Source organism: Tiliqua scincoides, chromosome 2 (assembly GCF_035046505.1).
Source record: "Tiliqua scincoides isolate rTilSci1 chromosome 2, rTilSci1.hap2, whole genome shotgun sequence".
Lineage (NCBI taxonomy): Eukaryota > Metazoa > Chordata > Lepidosauria > Squamata > Scincidae > Tiliqua > Tiliqua scincoides.
Window position 1 is genome coordinate 180,770,258 of NC_089822.1, and position 22,998 is coordinate 180,793,255.

General features: G+C 44.1%; 1 protein-coding gene across 1 annotated transcript in view; it reads left to right on the forward strand.

Annotated features, from left to right (window-relative positions):
- Positions 1 to 1,524: 1,524 nt before the first annotated feature.
- Positions 1,525 to 22,998, forward strand: part of DPYSL3 (dihydropyrimidinase like 3) — a 71,155-nt gene continuing 49,681 nt past the window's right edge. Inside the window, exon 1 of the mRNA XM_066618360.1 lies at positions 1,525 to 2,102. Within this exon, the coding sequence (XP_066474457.1) occupies positions 1,548 to 2,102 (555 nt within the window). The 5' untranslated portion in view covers positions 1,525 to 1,547. The remainder of the gene's footprint in view (positions 2,103 to 22,998) is intronic.

The following is a 22,998-nucleotide window of genomic DNA, read 5'->3' on the forward strand; positions in this document are numbered from 1 at the left end:
CAGGCAGTGGGACATAGAGACTTGGCAATCCAAGTTTTTTCAACATGGTGGCGGTAACAGCAGTACCCGTAGCAGTACCATAACCCTAAGGCCAGGTACCAATCCACCAGTGGACAACTTCTGATTTAAAGGAATACCTTCTCCAGTATGAACATGCCTGTTTGCTGAGATAATTCTTTGAGACCTTGTTGTGTACATCCCTGCCTTTGGAGGTAGCTTCAGGTAGCAGTTGGCCGTGAGGCCTTCCCTGTGGTGGCACACCAACTGTTGAATTCCTTCGCCACACATAGAGGTGTTTGAAAATGGTGTTATTTACCTTACTCATAAGAAGTAAGCCCATTGTGTTCAGTAAGACTAAGGGCCCAATCTTATCCAACTTTCCAGTGCTGGTGCAACTGCAATGCAGGCCTGAGGAAAGGGAACAAATGTTCCCTTACCTGGAGGAGGCCTCCATGACTGCTCCTCTACTGCATGATGCAATGCATGCCTCATTGGCATGGCTGCACCAGCGTTGGAAAATTGGATAGGATTTGGCCCTTAAGCTGGTATCCTATCTTACTCACTGGAAACAAACACCTTGACCCACACACATCTGCATGATGCCAACACTGCTGTCTTTTAAGGAACCACATTAGCAGCCCAATCCTATGCATGTGTACCCAGAAGAAAGTCCCATTATAGTCAATGGGGCTTACTCCCAGGGAAGTGTGGATAGGATTGGCCTGTAGATCTGTTCTTGAACTGCTGCTTGTCTTGATGGTTTTGGGAGCTTAAACATGTTTTTTAAAAGTCTGCTTTTAGTTGTTACAGTATTTTACATCATTTTAAATTGAGCTGATAGGTAGCTTGAAGACAGTGGCATACCCAGGGCTTCTGGCTCCCTGGGCAACGCCTGCCGTCATGACACCATGCAGCAGGGAAGTGGTTGGAGCATGAGTCTGCGCTTGGCGGCTGGAAGGGCCATTTTGTACTGCTGAGAGAGTGCATGTGCTTCCCGATGGGGAAGCGGTTGAAGCGCATGCTGTGGTGCACCCCTCAATGGCGCCCAAGGCATGCGCTGTGCTACACCCCTGCTCGAAGACGCAGCCTGACTGAAAGGCAGAAGGGGAGTTTGTAGGTGTAAATGTGTGTGTCAGGTTCCTATTGAACAAGGACGTGCAGTGGGTGGGAAGGCAGGGGAGGCAGAGCCTCCCCACTGGAGTCCTTCGCGCCGCCGCGGTGTGAGGCACCCAAAGCACCCACAACCCACGCACAGGGTGGAGACTGTCAAGGGTGGAGCATGCGGGTTGTGGGTGCCTCACACTGCGGTGGCGGCGCGAAGGACCCCAGTGGGGAGGCTCTGCCTCACCTGCCTCCCCACTCACCACACGTCCCTGCTATCAGAGCACAGGAGCAGCCCTGGTGGAAGAAGGTGGCAACCCTGTGGCCCACCTCAGCAGTGCCCCCGTCAGCTGCGTGCCCCCCCCCCGAAGGCACAGGAGCGAGGAAAGCTGGCCGTCGTTCCTAAGATGGAGGCGAACGGCGGCCCGTCCCGCGTCGTGACGGGGATGCCGCCCAACGGCTGGTGCTCGTGTGAACAGCCGCCCTCGTGGCCGGCCGGGCAGCCCCGCCGCCTCCCTCTCTCCCTCCCTCCCTCCCGGCGGGCGCCGCTGCGCTCCTCTCCCTCAGCCAGCCAGTCCGCGCTGAGCCGAGCGGAGGACCGGCTGCGGGCGGCGCGCGCGGAGCCTCCCTGCTCGCGGGGAGCCGCGGCGGCCGCCATGGCCTCGGGCGCCGGGCGCAGAGGCCGCGAGCGGGGGGAGCCGGAGCCTGAGGCGGAGGCGGAGGAGCTGCCCGTGTACCTGGCGCGCCCGGGCACCGCCGACCAAGTGCCCCGCCAGAAGTATGGCGGGATGTTCTGCAGCGTGGAGGGCGCCTTCGAGAGCAAGACGCTGGACTTCGGGGCGCTCAGCGTCGGGCAGCGCGGAGCTCGGCGCGCCCCGTCGCAGCCCCGGCCCCAGCCCCAGGCAGCGCCCGCGTCGGAGGAGCCGCCGGCCGGCGCCGTCGAAATCCGGGCGCCCTCGGGCAAGGAGCTGCTGCAGAACCTCGGCCGCGAGGACCACAAGGTGAGGGGCGCGGAGGGGGGGCGAGGGAGGGGAAGCCCTCGGAGGTGCCCGCCGTCTGGGCTGGATGGAGGGCCCGCGGCCCCCGCTCTCCCTCCCCTCCCGGCCTCGGGGCTCGCTCTCTGGCCGCCGCGGGGGGAGCAGGAGGGCGACGGAGGCTGGCCGCCTGCCGTGGACGCGCCTTCCTCAGGGGGAGGTCTTCTCGGAGTAAGCCCCGCGCCCCCCCACGTACAGCCCAAGCCTACGCCCGTCTACTCAGAAGTAAGTCCCATTAGAGTCAATGGGGCTTACTCCCAGGAAAGTGTGGATAGGACTGCAGCCTGAGAGCCCAATCCTATGCCTGTCTACTCAGAAGTAAGTCCCATTAGAGTCAATGGGGCTTACTTCCAGGAAAGTGTGGATAGGACTGCAGCCTGAGAGCCCAATCCTATGCCTGTCTACTCAGAAGTAAGTCCCATTAGAGTCAATGGGGCTTACTTCCAGGAAAGTGTGGATAGGATTGCAGCCTGAGAGCCCAATCCTATGCCTGTCTACTCAGAAGTAAGTCCTGGTATAGTCAGTGGGGCTACCTCCCACGAAAGGATGAATAGGATTGTAGCTTCACTTGCAAGTACTCCTCCTGTGGGATCCGCGCCTGCAAGGGCTCGGCTAGTCTCTTGCCCTTCCTTCCTTCCTTCCTTTGGGGCGCCTATTAGGGTCTGGCGTGATTCGCTGCCTGAGAAACGCCTGGGTCTTTCATAGGCATCTTATCCACATCTTGTCCTCCTAAAGCTGCAAAGTGTTAAATTCACCAGAGAAGTTAAAATAAAATGAAAACTATACAAGCGCTTAAAGTCCAATCCTATGTATGTCTACTCAGAAGTAAGTCCCATTATAATCAGTGGGGCTTACTCCCAGGTCAGTGAGGATAGAATTGCAGCCTTAGCTTCCAATTTTTACGGCCTGTTGCAAAGTTGCTGTGGTTCCTAAAAGAGACAGGCAGAGCCCTGGCTTTTGCCTTCCTAAAGAATACACTCACCTCACACCCTTGTTGTTGGCAACCTTCAGTCTCGAAAGACTATGGAAGACTATGGTATCGCGCTCTGAAAGGTGGTTCTGGTCGCTAACTTTTAAACACTGCTGATTTAGTGGTATTCTTTTGTATTGTGGTTGGGATGAACCACCCCCCCCCCCCATAAAGATGAGAAATTGAAATTTGGGAAAGCTGAGAAGCAGCAGCATTGACCAGAATAAGTTTGCTCCTACCCAAACTTTAATTGTAGAGGTCATGTGCCTGTATTTTAATTATTGTTCACTGATTTGAAAAATAAACTGTCTGTGGAAATCTGTTGCTCATTGTAGCCTGTGTATGCTGTATTTTCATCCTTGCTCCCAGTGATTGTGGTTAACCAAGAGGAGACTCTACAGCTTTCTCCTGTTCCTTCTCAACAGAAGGGAGGGAGCTCTTCTCTTCTGCCATAAGCTTGTCCTACACAAACTGCCAGTCAGCATTTTTAAAGTTATTAACTTAAAAGGTCTGTGCTCCAGTTCCAGGAAGAAAGCACATTGGGACAGAATGCAGTTAACTTATGCCAGCGTTTTTTACTTTGAAGACAATCCTCCCCTTTTCCCCTCAAAGAAGGAATTCAAGTGGTTTAAATTGCTAAAGCTTGATCTTGATCCTCTTCTGGTGTCAATGAAACTGCTGCAATACTAAATCATAGAATCAGAACTGGGAGCTCTTTTGCCAGTGTAGAATTTACTTTCTTTGTTCTTGGGAAAGCAACCCAAGAATTCTGCTGAGATCCAGAAACTCCCAGCTCCTGTAATTTAATAATTGCATTGCTGTCAATATTGGTCTACTGTTATCAACTGCAAAATAGAGGGGCAAAATCCATCTTCCATCATTATTGTATTCCAGTACACCTTTGAAACAAAAGCTGATACCCATGATTTTGTAAATCTACACTATTCTGTTTGGTCAATATACTGTAATTCCTCAAGTCCATGTTTGTTTTTAGACTTCGTTAAGAGTTCAGATGTGTAGGGAGACTTATTCCTGAGTGAATGTCACTTCCCAGGCTAAAAGGGGTGGAGCTGTTTTGGATATGGGAGCAATGCTCACACATAAATTAGCCTTGTTCTTTACCAGTTCTAGAACAGTGTAAGCTTCTTATTAATAGACTGAACTCATGTTTAATGTTTCATTTTATTTCATTTCAATATGATTGCTACTCTGCTTATGTGTATTTGTAAAGGGGTAATCTTGCACTAAACCAGCAATCTTCTGTTCATCTAGGTATGAATGCCTTGTCCATTATACTCCAGACATCAGAGCTCAGTGAATGGTTTTGAGGATGCATAGATACATTTTTCTGTGTAGCAGCTACCATACCTTAACTAACAGTTAATCAACTGTTGTCCTAACAAAGGGGGAACTCCATAAGTGATAAATTGAATTTAGGAATGAATTGTTGGTGAATATTTATAATATTGAAGGCAACTTACTCTATTCTAAGGTGGAGCCAACATGTTGATCTCTGGACCAGGGTATCTTAGAGATCGCCTGCTCCCGTACAATCCGGCTCGTCCTCTTAGGTCATCAGAGAAGGCCTTTTTACAAGTGCTGCCGCCTAGGGAGGTACGTGGGGCGGCTGCAAGAAATAGGGCCTTCTCAGTAGTGGCACCAACGCTATGGAACTCCCTTCCCCCTGACTTAAGAATGGCTCCCTCTCTTGAGACCTTTCGGCGAGGCCTGAAGACCCTTCTGTTTAAACAGGCCTTCTGAGTTCTCGGCCTTTTAACATCTTTTTAACATCTTTTAATATTTTTTACAGGCCTGATTCTTTTATGACTTGCTGCTGCTCTATGCTCTTTTTACCTATTTTTTACTCTGACTGCTGTTTTTTATGGTGTGTTAATATGTTTTTATTTGTTTTTAAATTATGTTTTTATATGTTGTAAGCTGCCTTGAGTCCCTTTGGGGAGAAAGGCGGGATAAAAATAAAGTTATTATTATTATTATTATTGATCTCGTATTGGTCCTTTAATTTTCTGCTTTGGAACACACTGTGCCAGTGGTTCCTAAATTCACCATGTTCATGGTGCCTTTCTTTCACAGCACCCTGTCACAGTACTACTAAACCAAGGGAGGACAGGCTGGCTGCTAGCACTTTCCTGAGAACTCCTAGTGCTGGGACACCTATTTATTTTGGAAAATTTCTTCTCTGCTTTTCAAAGTGACTTACAAAATTAAGATTAACCATTCAAATTAAATACTTCTAACATGAATAAAACTGTACAGTGTTAAAAGCATGAGTGGCAGAGAATTTGCCTGGCATCTAAAGGATAATTATGATAGCATCATACAAGCTTTGCCTGAAGGGGAAACATTACGGTTGGGGCACTATCATAGAGAAGGGCCTCTGGTCGCTGCCTAATCTTTAAAGATGAAGGGGCCTCATCTTTAGAAAGATAGAGAGGGGCCTCATTTGAAGGTCTTAGTTGATGAACTAATTCATGTGGAAGGAAGTGGTCCTGTGTTACCCAAACTGTTCAAAGATTCAAAAGTTAACACAAGCACTCTAAACTGTGCTTTCAGATAAGCTGGCTGGTAGTGTACATGTTTTAAACATGATGAGAAATTATCACTGTGGCAGATTTCTGTCAATACCTACATAGTTACTGTGAACCAAAAGTCAACTGGTCCAGAGCACTTTTTAGAGGCAGCTATGTGTGTACAGGACATTGCATTTACATAGCCTGGATATTGCCATAGCATGGCTAATTGTGCCCTGATCTTTTCTTTGAAATTGGATGCAGCTAGTGAGCCAACTTGGTGAAATGTTTCATGCTATGAATACCACTTGCAGATCCAGCAGAAAATCTTGATGTAGAAGAAACTTCAAGCTATGAAACTGACAGTGGCCAAAACAGGGGGTCTGTAACCTTATCCAAAATGTTGAATATCATTAAAATGGTCTGATAGACCCCCTGTCCACCACAAGCCCATATTATTTGCATTAAGCTTCAGTTCATTAGCCCCCATTAGCCTCATTACTATCTCTGAGCACCTACAGTATTTAGAACTTTTACTTCACCAATTCTATGCTTGGGATCATTAGAAAAGGTATTGAGAACAAAATGGCTAATATTATAATGCCATTGTACAAATCGATGGTAAGGCCACACCTGGAGTATTGTGTCCAGTTCTGGTCGCCGCATCTCAAAAAAGACATAGTGGAAATGGAAAAGGTGCAAAAGAGAGTGACTAAGATGATTACTGGGCTGGGGCACCTTCCTTATGAGGAAAGACTACGGTGTTTGGGCCTCTTCAGCCTAGAAAAGAGACGCCTGAGGGGGGACATGATTGAGACATACAAAATTATGCAGAGGATGGACAGAGTGGATAGAGAGATACTCTTTACACTCTCATATAGCACCAGAACCAGGGGGCATCCACTAAAATTGAGTGTTGGCAGGGTTAGAACAGACAAAAGAAAATATTTCTTTACTCAGCATGTGGTCGGTCTGTGGAACTCCTTGCCACAGGATGTGGTGACAGCGTCTGGCCTGGATGCCTTTAAAAGGGGATTGGACAAGTTTCTGGAGGGAAAATCCATTATGGGTTACAAGCCATGATGTGTATGTGCAAGCTCCTGATTTTAGAAATGGGCTATGTCAGAATGCCAGATACAAGGGAGAGCACCAGGATTAGTTCTCTTGTTATCTGGTGTGCTCCCTGGGGCATTTGGTGGGCTGCTGTGAGGTACAGGAAGCTGGACTAGGTGGGCCTGTGGCCTGATCCAGTGGGGCTGTTTTTATGTTCTTATTAGATGAAAAGGAGCAATTGAGTCATTGCAAATTGGTGGCACCTCACTCTAAATACTCACATGGTGGTATATAAATGTGCACTCATTTCTTTACCACAACGCTACTGAAATACCACAGCTGTTTCTTTGACGTTTTTCTGCTGTGAGATGTAAGAAATTAAATAAAATCTACTTTAGAATTTAAAAGGGTAGTATAAATCTCTTGTTTTATTGCTTCATAGACATTGAACTTGTTCTTGTGTAACAAATCATAGTTTTTTGTTGTACCCCAACTGGGCAAATTATGGTTTAGATGCAATAGCAGGATGTTGAAGCTTGAACCTAGTGTGAACTCAGTGATTTTTAACTAAGGAATGATTGGGGGCATCACAATTATAACTATAACATAATAACATATCTGCATATGTAAAGGTTGTAGTTTGGTCATGCCAGTGATCCCAGTATCCTGCCTGAGACAGAGTTCAGATGAGCTTCAAAAGAAGTATAGACAGCACGAGTCTATAATGGAGGATCCTGTTTGTTACTGTTGACCTCTGCACAAGGCACTGAATAAGTAATTATAACATAAATTTATATAGCACTTTGGAGTGTTCAGTGTGTGTCACATTCTTTTGCTGTGATCCTTGAAATAAGTTCTTGTGTAAAGAAGTTCACTAAGATAAACTTGTATATATCCATTTTTTGATACATTCTTGTTCATCAGTAAATTTTTTTTAATGTCAGGTTGTGCTCATGCAGATGTTTTCAGGAAGCAGAAAAAAATTCTCCATTAGACATATATTATGGTATTGCACTCAAATTCCAGACTGTTAGAGCCCAATCCTATGCATGTCTACTCCGAAGTCCCATTATAGTCAATGAGGCTTACTCCCAGATAAGTGTGGATAGGATTTCAGCCTCAGTCATTCTTGGGAAGCATAAAGTGGTATTGGAGTTCTTATAAATTTCTTTATGCCTTTATTTTTGTTTCGCGTTCTTGAGAATTGAAGAAGTATACAGTATATCCTTTCAGTTTACTCCTTTAGCATACAATTCTTCTGTGAAATAGTCTGTTAGTATCAACTGCAGTGTGAGACTCTATCTTTGCCACAATTACCAGTTAGTTTATAAAAACAAATAAAATGCGCAAAATTGACATACTTTGTTCCTTATGCTTGAATGAGCCCCAGCTTGATGTAAAAGAGAGGCTAGTTGTATGTCTAAGGGCGCAATCCTAGCCTTCGGTGGAAGAGGCAGGCCAACTGGTCTGCGCTGTATTCAGTGCGGGTTTGGTGCAGACTTCCCCCTACCCCGAGAAACACCCTAGGAAGCCCTATGGGGCTACTTGGATCTGCACCCACGATTTAGCAGGCGCAAATCCAAGCAGTCCGAGTTATACCACTGGGGCTGGGAGTTGGGTTCTGGCCTGCGCTACTGCGGCCGGTCTCACCTCCTTCTGGGACTGATCCACCTCCCCTCCCAGGAATACCTCCTCCCCACCTCCATTCATCCCTACTGCCATCCTCTCCCATTCCCTGTGCCAGTTTTCTCCGGGCTGGCAGAAATCTACTGCCACCAGGTATGGGACCAGCTCCACAAGGCTGTGTCTGTGCACTGGCCTATCCTACTCTTGAGTCTTCACAAATATGCTTTATGGCACATTCACAACTGGGAGCTGGCACAAGAAACTTGCTCAGATGTCAGATTTTAGTTTATCTGCAGAGTTCTGGGTAATTTACAGTACCACAGTAATGGTCAACAGAAATTGCTATGGCTCTTGTGCCTACAGGTGCAGCTTGTTTTTTGCTAATTTAATATACTTTAAATAATTATGATTAATTAATGATTAAATAAATCACTCTTTTTCATGCTTGCATTGGTGAAATGAAGAGACTTTGGCTCTTACTCTGATTACATTAAGATAAAGTTTAGTCTGGATACAAAACTGATCATAAAGCCTGATTTGTACACAATTTAAAGTTTTGAATTACTGCTTTCATTCATTTAGGTCTTCTATTTGTAAATTTAGTTGTAATGTACAATATACAGTTTTATGTCAATTTGTATAGAGTATATTTTTGTCCACACTAAGCGAATTGCAAAGGTATTAGTCTGCTGCCCTGCGAATGAAGAAACATCTATTCAGTGAATAGTATGTTACAATGATAATTATTACTAATAAATGTCTACCTAAGTTACTGTCCAATTTGGGGGTCAGAAGAAGGGGAAGCACAAGTCAACTCCTCACAAGTTTATCTCTTGAGGCTGGTTGTTTAGCCCAGCTCATGCTCTTATGTATTCTCTGCATGCTCTGCAGCATCAGCTGTGGTTAGCAGACAATCTTGCCAGTTATGTCTTGTTCCTCCTGACCATACAGGGTTGAGAATACTACTCTGGGTCTATTGACGGGGAGCGATGAAGGCGGTGGTTACAGCCTGTGGGAGGAAATTGTCTTGTTTCTTATTACTGCGGTCACTTTGGCATACTCCAAGCCAAATGTCACTGAACAGGGAGATCCAGCTTTTGTGGGATTTTATTTTCGTTCTGTCCCTTTCCTTCTGAGCTTAACGTGGAGCAAGTCCAGGAAGAGAGGCTGGTTGTTTCATTGGCAGGCCTCTGTATGCAGTGGTGGGGCACAGCTTCTCCCTTCTGTTCCCTGTATTTCATGGAACACCAGCGGGCATTGCCATTGACTTACTTGCGTTTTGATTCCTCCATAGAGCATAGAAGGGAGCAGCACAGAAGCTGATGCAGCTCTTCACAGAACTGCACTGCTTTCTTCCCTTCTCTTTCTTGACCACTTCCTGAACTTGGAGTGTGTGACAGAGCAGGAAAGAAATTATTCCAGCTGCTGTTACCACTTTATTCAACCTGACAGAAATTACAATGGGGAAGTGGGGAAGTTTTCCAGAAGTGGGAAAAGTGCCTTTTCCATGTAAAATGCTTAATTCTTGTGCTGGCTTTCTTTTAAAAAAACAGACCTTACTGGCTTATGACTATAACCTTTATTCCATGCTCGTGTGTGTCAGTGTTTAGAATGCTTTTGAAAGTCTTCTTTCCTGGTGTTTTGTTGACACTGCCATGTAACATGTAATTTCTCTTTTACTCTCATGTTGTCAGGTCACTCTTTTATTATTCTTTCCAAAACTGTGTATTCTAACATTACATCGAAAACGTCTGTGGAAATCCTCCAAGAATAATCGTCTGTGGCACTTTGCTGGACTCTTCTCATACTTAGTATTACTTTCTTAGGGTGCAAGTCTAATCCATTTTCCAGCAGCAACATAAGGGCTATGCAGCTCCGAAGTAGGGAAACAAACATTCCCTTACTTTGAGAAGGCTCCGTGAGTACCACCCAACTGCAGGATGCAGCACACATACCATTGGCACAGCTATGCCAGTGCTGGAAAGTTGGTCAGGATTTGGGCCTTAATCTTGCAAAGTAGTCCCATGTGTATTCCAGCCATGGAAGACCAAAGTGAGCATTATCTTCCTGCACTAACTAGACACTAAATGTCTATAAAACAGGCTTACAAATAACTATACAAGTTACTAGTGCGCATGTAGTCACTTGCAAGGAATCGAAAATAAGCAAAAACTAGACTCTTCCCATTTAAAATGATTTTCTGCCTAATTGGCAGATATTTTACTTGCCACAGGCAACTAGCCCAGTTGTTATTTACAAACCTCTTTTTAAAGCCACTTTTCACTTGAACTTTCATGAGTGTATCACTTGGGTACTTTCTCTCTTACATCAAATTCAAAACAGACTAAATGCAACCCAAGCAGGATAACATTCTTAATGCTTGATACAAGAAGTTGTTCACACAATGATGCTATCCACTCCCCTTTACACTGAAGTAAAGACACAATTAGTGGACAACTAATGAGCTGGAGTTCTGTTAAGCCCTCTGGTGGTGGGAATGGGAAATTGCATTGGAGGAACTGCACTTGGAAGCAATCTTGGGAGCAAACTATGGCGTTTCAGATATTTTTCTTCTGTCCTCCTCCTCATTTAGTCACTTGTTGTTCTGCTGCATCACTTCCATGACCCCTTGCAACTATTTTATTAAAATGGGTGAATGGGCAGGAAGAGGAATAGTGTGCTTTACTGGGGAAGGCTTTGCACAAGCAGGGAACTGTAGCTTCTGAGGCATAACAGTAAAAATAATAATACAAGTATTTATATACCACCTTTCTTGGTCGTCAGATTTCTCCTCAGACTTATTTCAAGGCGGTTTACATAGGCAGGATTTTTACAGTTGAAAGAAGGTTCTATCTTTCAAGAACCACAACATTCAGATGTTTCTTTCTGATCTGGTTTCACAATCTGGCCTCCATCCTCCCATGCTCAGAGCAGATGGAATAACTCGGCTCAGCTTGTCAGCTGCTTCAAGGTCGCACGGTAGCCTCAAACTGGCGACCTGTGGATGTTATCTTCAGGCAAGTGGAGACTCAACCCGCTAGACCAGACCTCCTGCCCTGTTACAAGAGGGAAACAACTGCATTTTCCATTTCTCTATTTTCTGGTTTCCTGTGTTATAAATTCCCACCCTCCCAGGCACATCCCTATTTCCAATCCATGCCTTTGTGACAGGGTGAATTCCTTTGCTGATGGGAGGGGTGGCAGGGGAAGTTGAGTTTTTTTTTCTCCCATGAGTTTACTGATGGATACTTCTCTGGAAACAATTTGCCTAATTTTTTCCACTTGGAGTCTCTGCATCACCTTGTTGGTCCACAAAAATGCATGCATTGTTACCCAGGACAATAAGTGTAACCTCAATATTGACTCTTTAGAAAGAATGATGCATTCTGCAGTGGAAAGAGATAAGAAATCCTATTATCTGAGTTAAATTCCCTGAAAACATGATATTAAGGAGGGTACGGGGAAGAATAACTTCATAGAAACAGTAAAATGTTCTGTGTAATTCCAGACATCAGAACAGTTACAGTGCTCTAAGAGCATATGCTATCCTGTGTGTCCTTCCACAGAAATGTGGTGCTGTATTAACCCATTTCTGCCCAGCTCACAGGTGTACACATTTTATCCCTGTTGTGTATATGCAACGTTGGGCAAAAATGACTTAACCACTGTGGTTGGATTTCAGTTTTATTCTGATAATTGTTTGTTTTACCTAAAACCTAGTACAGTGGTTCTCAGACTGTTGGTCTGGGACTCACCAGTGAGTCATGACCTAATTTTTGATGGTTCACGAAACTGGCAGGGCAGATCAGGCTACGTGCATCAAGGGTTAAACAAGCTGCTATTTGGCAGGAGGAGCATTGCTGCCCAGTCACCATTATAGCCACACCCCATGGAATTTATAAATTGGGCTACAGCCTGTAGGGTCTCTAAAACGTTTGAGAACCACTCATCTAGTACATTTCAATTTGTGTACTGTATTTGTATTAGGTTGGGTATTGCTTCTGTGCAGAAACCAAAACAGATTCCAGTGAATAATACTTCTCCAACTTATATTTTCTAAATCTGTGAAGCAAGTACAGGTTGAGCCTCATTATTCATGTTTGCTCCAGTGGTTTAAAAACAGCCTTGTTGACCTTTGTGATGTAAGATAAGAGTCCTTAAGAAGACAATCCATCAATCAGTCGTCCTCCAAGAGCTTAGAAAGGAGCTTCACTTAGCCCTTCCCTTCTCCAGTGCAAAGTGATCACCTTTCTTTCATGTGCTCAGGGGGAAGGGAGGGGTCACATGGAGAGAGAAGGATTGATGGATTGTCAGCCAGCTACCCCCCCCCCTCATTAAGGAGGCTATTGTTAAAGGACTGTTCAGTTTTTTAAACTGATTTTAAAGGGGTGCATTTTCCCCTTCTCCAGGGATCAGCACATTCCTTCTGATTTGCAGGGGCCATTCATGTTGAGTCAAATCCGTGTATAAAAAATCCATGTATAAATAGGCTGGACCTGTACTATAAAGTTCAGTAGCTAAGAGTGCTGAATACTTGATATCGTGACAGCCCCTATATATTGTGGTACTTTGATAATTCGGAAGCCTTGAAGGATTATAGTCTATTCATGCTTCATAGTAGTGTGAATTAAACAAAAATAATAACAAAAAGAAATTCAAACAATATTCTCTTTTAACTAAAATGGTATCCCCCTATCAAATTATTAAGGCTGCTTTTCTGTGTCTTGGATCCTAATTTTATTTGTTTATAAAATTGAGCTTTGTTGGCTCTGCTTACTCTCTGCAGCCACCTTTGCTTCCTCAAAATTTGTTCCTGAGGGTTGGACAACCTTCCAAAACGTGATGACATGTAGGTCAGAGGTCCTCCCAAAACAGGAAGACATGTGGCTCAGTGGCTGCAGATGGAAGGATGGGTGGGGAGGGGAAATGTTTTCTGCTTCCACCAGACTACCTTGGAGTCCAAGCCTAAACAAATCAAGAACCTTGAGAAAATATAGATTGTTGCACGTTATTGTTATTATTGTTGTTATTATTAGATTGTTGTTGTTGTTGTTATTATTATAAATGTGACCTTATAGGTCACATATATTGTGTATTATATTGTATCATTAATATTGCCAAGGATGGGCAAGTCACCCCATGCATTGATCTAACCCATGGCTTTTCAAACCGGGCATCATGACGCCCCAGCCTGTGAGCTCTGGCCATTTTCCCCTTAAGGGGCAGGGGTGGGGGAACGCAGCGAAGGGGCTGCAGTCACTAAGGGGGCTGCAGGGATTGGTATCACGTCACTTCCACAAAACTGAAAGTGGAGCATGATCGCTGCGCTTTCACTTTTCAAGACCTGGGGAACGCTGCAGACACTCACGCAGGGCTCCCTGCACTTCTGACAGGCTGCTGCAGGGACTGGTGAGTGCATCAAAGTCCCTGCAACCCCCTGAGTGATGCGATCTTGGGGATTGCATTGCTGTCTCCCCCCTGCCCCTGCAAGAATTTACTGTGGTTCAAACTCTCCCTGAGAGTTTGAAAACCGCTGATCTAGCCCTGACGCTAGGAGATGCTATCCTGCATATCGCCAGGAGAGTCATTCACTCTACCCTCTGTGTGCATGATATTGTGTAGTCCTGTTTTCAATGTCAAACTTTTCAGATTGCTCAGTTCTCAAATTATGGAACTTTATTCTCCGTCATAAACAAGTTCACTTTCCATTTTCTGAAAACTAAAACTACTCTGCCCTAGAACTGCAAGCCCTTGCTTGCGGAAAGTTTTGAGCCCTTCGTTGTTTCTACATACACATATATGAAAAGAGTCAGGAGTCATAGGCTGCAGTGAGCACAAGTCTTGAATGGTTAACTGCTTTCTGTTTCTGGGGCTGGATTGAGGCAAGGCTACTGGTTGTTGCTCAGACAGGCATGCAGCTAATATAAAAGACCTTAGTATAAAAACAGCATATGAGTAAAAGGTAGAGTGGTGTGAGATTAACTAGTTTCAGTGGGACATTTGGTTTAAATTATTTAGGTTGACCTTTTTCTTTAACAGTAGCTGCACAAGGTTACTGGTATTTACCATTTCAGTCCAAGAGGGATGATGATATTGGTGGCCTGCCTGTGTCACACAGCTGAAGAGTTTCAGCACTGGTGCACATATATATTTTGATTCTGATACTTGTGCCCAATTGGTGTGTGTATATTCCAATCTGGAGCTGGTGTACCAATGTGTCTTGGTGAAGCAGCCCCCTAGGGCCCTATGAGTACCCATGCCTTGCCTGACCCAAGCTGATCCTGCACTAATCAGTGCTACTGCTCTTCCTCATTCCACTATCTGATTTTAAATAACCCAGAGGCAGGAGAATGGAAGAGGAGGAGTAGATGCATTGTCTTGAATGTCTTCTGGGACTCTCTGAGTAGTAGCATGTGGGCGGTAATGAGGAGTAGCCTCAACTATGAGGAAGGAGTCTTGGGCCAACCCTATCCTAATCACGCATGAACTGTACACTAAACTTTATCCAATTATTATAGTCTATTTAGGAGACTTGGAATCCAATCTTAATTGGTGATGCCACCAAACATCATGTAAGCAGTTCTGGGAGATCAAAAAGTTTGAAATGTTCATATCAAACTTGAGAGAATTATTATGACTCAATTGGTTTTCTGCAGCTTGGGTTTTAGTCTAAAGCTGTAGAGGAACTTACAGCCCAATCCTATGCATGTCTCCTAAGTCACATTATAGTCAATGGGGTTACTCCCAGGTGAGTGTGGCTAGGATTGGCCTGCTGATGTTCCACCCATTAATCTAGTCCCCCCTCTCCCGCATGAAAAATGCAAGTGAAGTTTCCAGAAAACAGACACAGGCAAATAAAGTGGAAATGCTCTTAGCATAGATCAGTAGCACTGGAAAAATTCCAGTTCATCATGCTCCTTGTGTGTGACTAGCAACATGGTAGAAATCAGAGAAGCGTAAGGGAGATAGAGACATTCTTCTGTAGCTGGTTCCAAAGCAGCAAGAAAGGGGCCTGAAGAGAGGCAGGTGGGTGGTGGAGGAGGTTTGGTTATCTGAGGTTGTGAGAGTTTTGGAGAGGGCGTGAGAGAGTTTACTCATTATTGAGTTAGGTAAATAAAAACTATTTTCCAGATTTGGGGTGGGCACGTTTATGTATGATGAGCATATTTCTAAGCCTGAATAGAAGGAGTTTACCTGTCCATCTTAATTAGTAGATGATTGGAAGCTAGTTGTACTGACTTACAGTTGATTAGCCACATAAATGTTTTGCAGTTGTAGTAAAGTATATAGTACAGTCTTTGTTCTTAGAGATTGTATAAAGATGTGTGCTGTCTTTCAGCTGTTTGTCACAGGCAGTCTGATTATAGTCATTGTACTGGATTTAACAGCACCCACATTATCTAGAAATTACAATTATGGGTAGTTCTAGGAATAGCTGCTCCCCCATTTCCTACAAGTGGACTATTGCTTGTATATTATACTCTCTAGTAATCCTTTTTATAGGGTTTAGGCCCTTCCTCACAGCTGCTTCTTCCAGGGAGGAAATGGGGCCACACCCGCTTCCTAAATGACACATAATTGTGACTCAGCAGCTCTTACAGGCAATTTTCCTTGGTAAATTAGAGACTAGGTCTGCTAAACCACACTGGAACAAGTTTGGTCTGAATCTAGGGCCTGTATGTCTGCGTAACCCTTGGTTTTTAGGGGTCCTGTATCTTATTCTAATCGCTGCCCTAGGAGCCTCCAAATAGACGTTTAGGCCAGAATAATAATACCACCAAAGACAGAAACAGTTCAGAATCCATATTCTTTTAATTACTTTCCCTGGAAACATGTTGGTTTAAATTAAGAAGCTGGGGAAGAATACTCTTTTGTAGAAATGGGGAAAAAAATTTCTATGTAACCCAAAGTATGACAAAAATTCCCAAGCTGTGGAAGCTGATTTTTGCTCTTGGGTTGTAGTATGTGCGAAAGAGAGGGCCTGTGGAGTACAGACAGGCATTTCTAACATCTGTCTATTCCCATTGTGTATGTTTGGTTAAAACTGTACAGGAAATCATGCAAACAGGAACTGATGGTGCAGCTTTGAGTGAAAAACACCTGGACTGAAATCGGCAATTCTCTTTCAAGAATTCTGGTCAGTGTCCAGTTTCTTACATTCTGTGAGAGGTGCTTATGAAACTCTAATTTGGAAAACAGATGTATTAAAAATGGACTGCTCATTCACAGAGCTGGCATTGATAATTCTGGCAACTGTTCCTGTTTGTTTTTCCAACAGAGGTTAGGTAACAAATAAGTAAATCCATCCATCTTTGGTTACAGGGTCTTAAGAGATTTTTGGCGCACTCTGTCCTCAAAAGATTATTTTTATGTATTATGACTATTTACTCCCCACTATTTTTTTATTAAAAGGCTCAAGTTTACTGGCAAAATAAGGTGATATACACTTAAGTAAATAATACATGCCAAACAATGAAGCAAAAAGTAAAACATCAGCAATAGAAATACCAGATAAAAATCCCATTATGGCGGCATAAAAATAATAGTAGATAAAATGTGTTTTTGACAATGTCAGGATAAAAAAGCTATCTAAAGGTGGAAATTCTTCAGTGATTCCAGGGTGGCTCAGCCTTGAGCATCTGGAAAGCTTCACCTCCAAAGCAGTCAGAATCAGATGATCCAGGTCTTGAAGGGGGAGGGGCTCGCCTAGGTTCCCCAGGCTGATCTTGCGTCACTTCAGGCAGCAAGATTTTATTCTCTGCTCAGCTCCAGCCAAGCAATCTAGAAGTCTTCTGTCAGACTAGCCCACTCTTGCCCTTCACCTGTGACAGGGAAGGCCGTTGTGCCTCAGGAGCAACCTCAGCACTGGCAACCTCACACAGACTTGCTTCCCCCCACCCCCAGGTAAGATGGGAAATAATCTGCTTTGCTGTGGAGCACTAGTGACAAGGAAGGGGAAGAGCCAGGAGGAATGTGCTGTCCCATGCTACAGTGGCATTGCCCCTTCTTGCCAAATGAGAGCTTCCATTATTCTTTTAGAGCTCTGCTGGCTGCTGCACTACTGGAGAGGTGAACCCTGGGGGAGTTTGAATCCGTTCCCCCCTGTTGGTCAGTTACCCCTGGAGTATTCCTAAGCCTACAGGGAAATTGGGGAAGTAGTAGCCATTGTCTTCCAACATGAGTTACTAGGAGGAGCAGTATGTTATCCTCTCTCCCTCGGCCTCCAGAAGTCCCTACTTACCCCAGGCACCACACCTGCACAAACCTAGATCTAGCAATTGCTCAATAGGGTCTCAGCCAATCAGTCACGGATAGCTTCACCACTTAGTTGCAACAACTTATTACCAGGAAGGTCCTCTCTTTCTTAGTCACTGGCCTGCCCAGTCTCTCGACGGTAACAGCTTAGATCCTTGGCTCATGAGACCAGAGATAAATGCAAGGAAGGGCCACAGTGCCACCACCTGGGCTGCCAGGAGGGTAAAAGCTAGAGATTGGACACCATTGATCCCTGGGTTCTCTGTCCACCCAGAAGAACCTGCTGACCCACTGAGTTTCTAACTTAGTGTACTTTACATCAAATAACTTTCATTGTCTTGTGTAGGTTTTTATGCTGAATGAATTTCTGGGTACAGCTGGTAACCTGCAATGCCCTTTTTTCTCTTTCCTTTTTTTTTTTTTAAGAAAATAAAAGAGAAGAAAAATTATCTGACTTTGTTTAAAAGTCTTGTGACACAGATAGGCAACTGCTTGGAAACTGGCAGTATTCAACAATTATCCTCTTGGGGTTTGGACAAGTTTTTATTCAAGCTTTATTAATAACCTAGATCAGTCATTTTCCACCACTGTGCTGTGGCACACTGGTGTGCCACGAATGGTCTGCAAGTGTGCTACGAGAGTTTGGGGGAGAGTCATTTATTAGTAGGGCCAATGGGGAATGTGAGCCCCCACCAACAGCATGGTGTATCTTGACAATTTTAGTGTCTTGTCAGTGTGCCATGGGATGAAAAAGGTTGAAAATCACTGACTGAAATTTACTTACTGGTGAAGTAAATGGCATGCTTCTTTACATTCCTGATGACAGTGAATTTGGTAATACTTCCAACATGCAGCAAAGCAGTAGTAACTATTTTGGGTCATGAAAGAGTATTTTGGCTCATGAAAGAGCACAATTCCATGAATGCTGAAAATATCAACATATATTATTGTCCAGAGCAGTGATTTTTCATCTCACGGCACGCTGACAAGGCACTAAAATGGTCAAGGCACACCACCAGGTTTTTGACAATTGACAAGGCACACCATGCTGCCAGTGAGGGCTTACATCTCCCACTGGCCCTATTAATAAATGACCTTCCACCAAATTCCTGTGGCACACCTGTGGACCACTCACAGCACACCAGTGTGCCACAGTACAGTGGTTGAAAATGGCTGGCCCAGAGGCTCTATCTTAAACTGCAAGGCAGTATTTCTCAAAGTGTGGTTCGGGACCCACTAGGTGGGTCGCGAGCCAATTTCAGGTGGGTCCCCATTCATTTCAATATTTTATTTTTAATATATTAGACTTGTTGCTACCATGTTGTTTGTGACTGCATTTGGAGAAATATTACAGATCTGTTCTTTTAACAGGCTTTGGGACTTACTCCTGGATAAATGTGGGTAGGATTGCAGCCTCGAATTGTTAAAAGTTTTCCTGCTTGATGATGTCACTTCTGGTCATGACACTGTTTCCAGTGGGTCCTGATAGATTCTCATTCTAAAAAGCGGGTCCCAGTGCTTAAAATGTGAGAACCCACTGCTGCAGGGTGTTTCTAAATTAAGTCTAACAAGTAGTATGCTGAGTTGGAGAACATGCAACTTTTAGCAGGCCACTTTACCATTTGCACTCTCAGAATGCCAAAGGCAAAACATCAGCCTGAAGAGAGATGTGGCAAAGTCCCAGAGAATCATGAAACACTAGACTGGTCATATGACAGTGTTCTTATGTCAGTTTTTTAAATGAAAGCAAACTAGGTAGTCTGTTGCATAAAATAGCATAATCTGAATAACATGTTTGCTGCATATGACCCTTGCTGCCAGCATACACCATACATTTTGCTCCATTACATGATGAAAAGCAGCTTGGAGAGTGATTTTTGTGCTACACCCTCACAGATGTGCAGTTCAGTCTACGGTGTAAAGAGCTTGGTGTGTGGATTCTCCCAACCTTTATGTAAAAGAAAAAAATGAAAAACAGCTAAGGAAAATTTATTTTAGTACAGAGGCAGCTTTAGAAGTTCTCAGCACACAGCACATGGGAGTGTGTTCTAGAAAGTACCTTGCTGGACTGGAAGAGGGTCCTTTTTTTCTTCAAGATTTATCTGGAAGCTTATAAACATCAGGATGGAAAATGGGGAAGTTACCTTATGCTGATTCAGGACCTTTCCTGACCTGGGCCAGTGCCAGTGCTGGGTGTTGCAAACGTGCCATAAGGCATGCCCACGACACCCTGCACCAAGTCAGCGCCAGCCCAACACCAGTCAGCTCTGAACCCAGCCCAGGCTGGATGCCGCCTGGAGCTAGGTAAGGGCTCCGGGCAGTGGTAAGAGCTTACAGGTGTGGGGGGTGTTCTGGGGCAGGGGAGGGTGGGGCAAAGGGAGGAACCAGGGCGGGAGGGGTGTGGAATCCTGAACTTCTTTCTACCCCAACATGAAGTCTCTCAAGTCTGCACCTGCAAAACAACTGGCGCAGTCTTGAGAAGCCCCATTGTGGGGCATGGGGCTTTACCCAAGGAGATCTCTGGTAACTGCCATGGTGCTGCAGGATGCTTTGGCACCACTGTATCTGGTGGTGGTGCCACTTTTAGGTTTGGGCTGCCCAACCCTTGGTTCAGCTCAGAATTGAATGGCAGCAACTCTCAAAGATACAGATAGGAATCTATCTCTGCCCTGCATGGAGACATCAGGCAATCAGGATCTTCTGCATGCAAAGCGAGGAATCTACTGCTGATCTGTGACCCTTCTGCAAGTCATGAAGATAATGGCCATTTTCTGTTTTTTTTTCTCCCTAGCATTTGATATATGTAGCTATGCTTCCTCCTTTGCAGTGGTTCCATTTGGCTATCATGGCCAATAGCCTTTTCCCAAATGCTTAAAACATCCCTGCTTCGTATTCACTGACAGGGAAGAATCTGACAACCCCTGCATGCAGTCCTCCACGAACAGATTTCATCCTTTTAATCTTTTTTTCTTCCATCTTTGTAAAATATATAAATACTTTGTACTTATATGCAAAGTAATATATAAATACTTTGTAACATATAAATACTGTTAATAATAATAATAATAATAATAATTAATAATTAATAATTAATGATCATCACTAGTATCTTGTGGTAGTTAATTCTGCCAAAGCCAATTGCCTGAGCCTTAGGGTCAGTTAGCAAAGCATTTCATGTGACTGTAGTCAAGCATATGGTTAACATAATCGTGGTATGAAGTCAATTCATGGATTGTGGACCTAATTGAAACAACATCTGTGTATGTGAAGCAGTCGCTATGGATAAAGTTGTAAAGAATGAGATGGCTCTCAAAATGTCGCTATGAAACAATCTGTTAGAAACCAATGTGTATATATGTTGTAACTGACTGCTCTGAGAATAACTGCTCATAGTATATTCTTGTTCTCAACTTGTGATGGCTGAACTGAGAGCTGTACTTATTCAGGTCTTGCCCTGGGTTTGTTTTCATGCTGTCAAACATGCCCATTTTGTGGTCCCATTGAAATGCATTGGCAGCTATGTGAACTTACCAAGCATCATGGGCAATGCTTTCTGACCTACTGCTTAACTTGGCAGGGACCAGACACAGAGCCACTTGGTGGTGGTGGTGGTGGTGGTACAGCAGTTGTGGAATTCCCTCCCTGGGGAAAATGCGTTGCAACCACATGTTGGGATAAAGTTGGGTAGGAGGTCTGGTCTAGAGGGTAGAGCCTCCATTTGCCTGAAGATAAACATCCACAAGGTCGCCAGTTCGAGGCCACCGGCACCGTGCGACCTTGGAGCAGCTGGCAAGCTGCAGCTGAGCTGTTCCATCTGCTCGGAGCGTGGGAGGATGGAGGCCAGAATGTTAAACCAGATCGGAGTGTAACACCTTGAATGTAGTGGTTCTTGAAAGAAAGAACCTTCTTTCAATTTGTAAAAATCCCTGCGTGGATTTAATAAGCCTGCCTATGTAAACCGCCTTGAATAAAGTCTTGAATAAAGACCAAAAAAGGCGGTATATAAATACTGTATATTATTATTATTATTATTATTATTATTATTATTATTATTATTATTAAGTGAGCTTTATGTATATTTTTATTTTGTCTGGCTTTTGAGTGATTATTAGTTATAATGAATTTGTGGTTATAGTTCCTGTTTTATTGCATTTATGTTTTGTCATCACTTTGTCAAAATAGCAGATGACAACTATGATTGTAGGAATTTCTGGGCACACAGAGAATGACTAGCACCCCATAATTATCATGGGAAAAATCATTTGGGTGAATCGGTGCTTGTAGGAATGGTGTGCATTGGTATGAAAGAAGAAGAGAGAGAGATAACAGTTGCTGTGGACAGATGAAGAAAAAGAATGGCTGAAACAAAAACATACAGTTTTATTTTCTGGAGATAGTTTGGGAGAGCTGAAAAATGTCATCCGAGTATAATCCTTATCCAACTTGATTCTAGCTGAGGCAAGGTTTTGTTCCTCCATTCCTCAGCTGGGAAATCACTACGATCCTTTTATGCTAAATTTGGACCCAACATATCTTTCTGTTCATCTGAAAGAAGCAGTTGTACAGATGCAGCCCTCTTTACATTGTCAATAGTGCATGTAACAAAGGGGAAATGGGGCAGGTGCCTCTTTTACAAGCTTGGCTTATCTTTCATCCCTGTCAGGGATCTGAATTATTACAGTGGATAAGCCACTTTTCACTGTTTTGCTCAGGCAATAACTGCACAGGGGGCAATAGGACAATGAACTCTCTCTCCTTCTTGGCTAGATTATAAAATTCTCTGTCACATCCAGGGCATCTCTGGCAGATTTAGGTTAAAATGCTTTTCTCTGGTTTCCACAAGGAATAGGGCAATGCTGTCTTTTGACAGAATCTGCAATGAACTGTTTCCTCTTTCTGGTCTCTAATAGTTTCTCCTTGCAGCACTCGCCTTAGCACTCCATGCACACTTAGACCCATCAAGCAGGCTCACTTGCTTTCCCACAAGTTGAGTTCCAGTGGCACTTACTGTCTGCAAGATACCTGTCTAAAGAAATAAGTTGGTGTGAACTAAGTTCTGTGTACACTAGGGAGCCATTAGTTATTTGATTTTTCTCTGTAAACCACTTTGTGAACTTTTGTTGAAAAACGGTATATAAATACTGTTAATAATAATAATTAATAAGGTATGTACTGGTTTGATACCTTGGGAATCAAGGTATTAGTCAAGGTCTCTGTGTAAGTCGACACATATGTAGCTTGAAACAGCTGGCTCTTGCCAGTCCAGTGTTATCACACCTGTGTGAAAGTACCACAAAGGATGTCCTGCACCTGCACAAAAGCTGGTGGCAGGGGTGGCAGGGGTGGCACCGCTGCACAAAAGCGCTGATGCAGGTGATATATGTGTATGTAGAGACAATGACAAGTGCTGATACAGCCAGCTGTAACT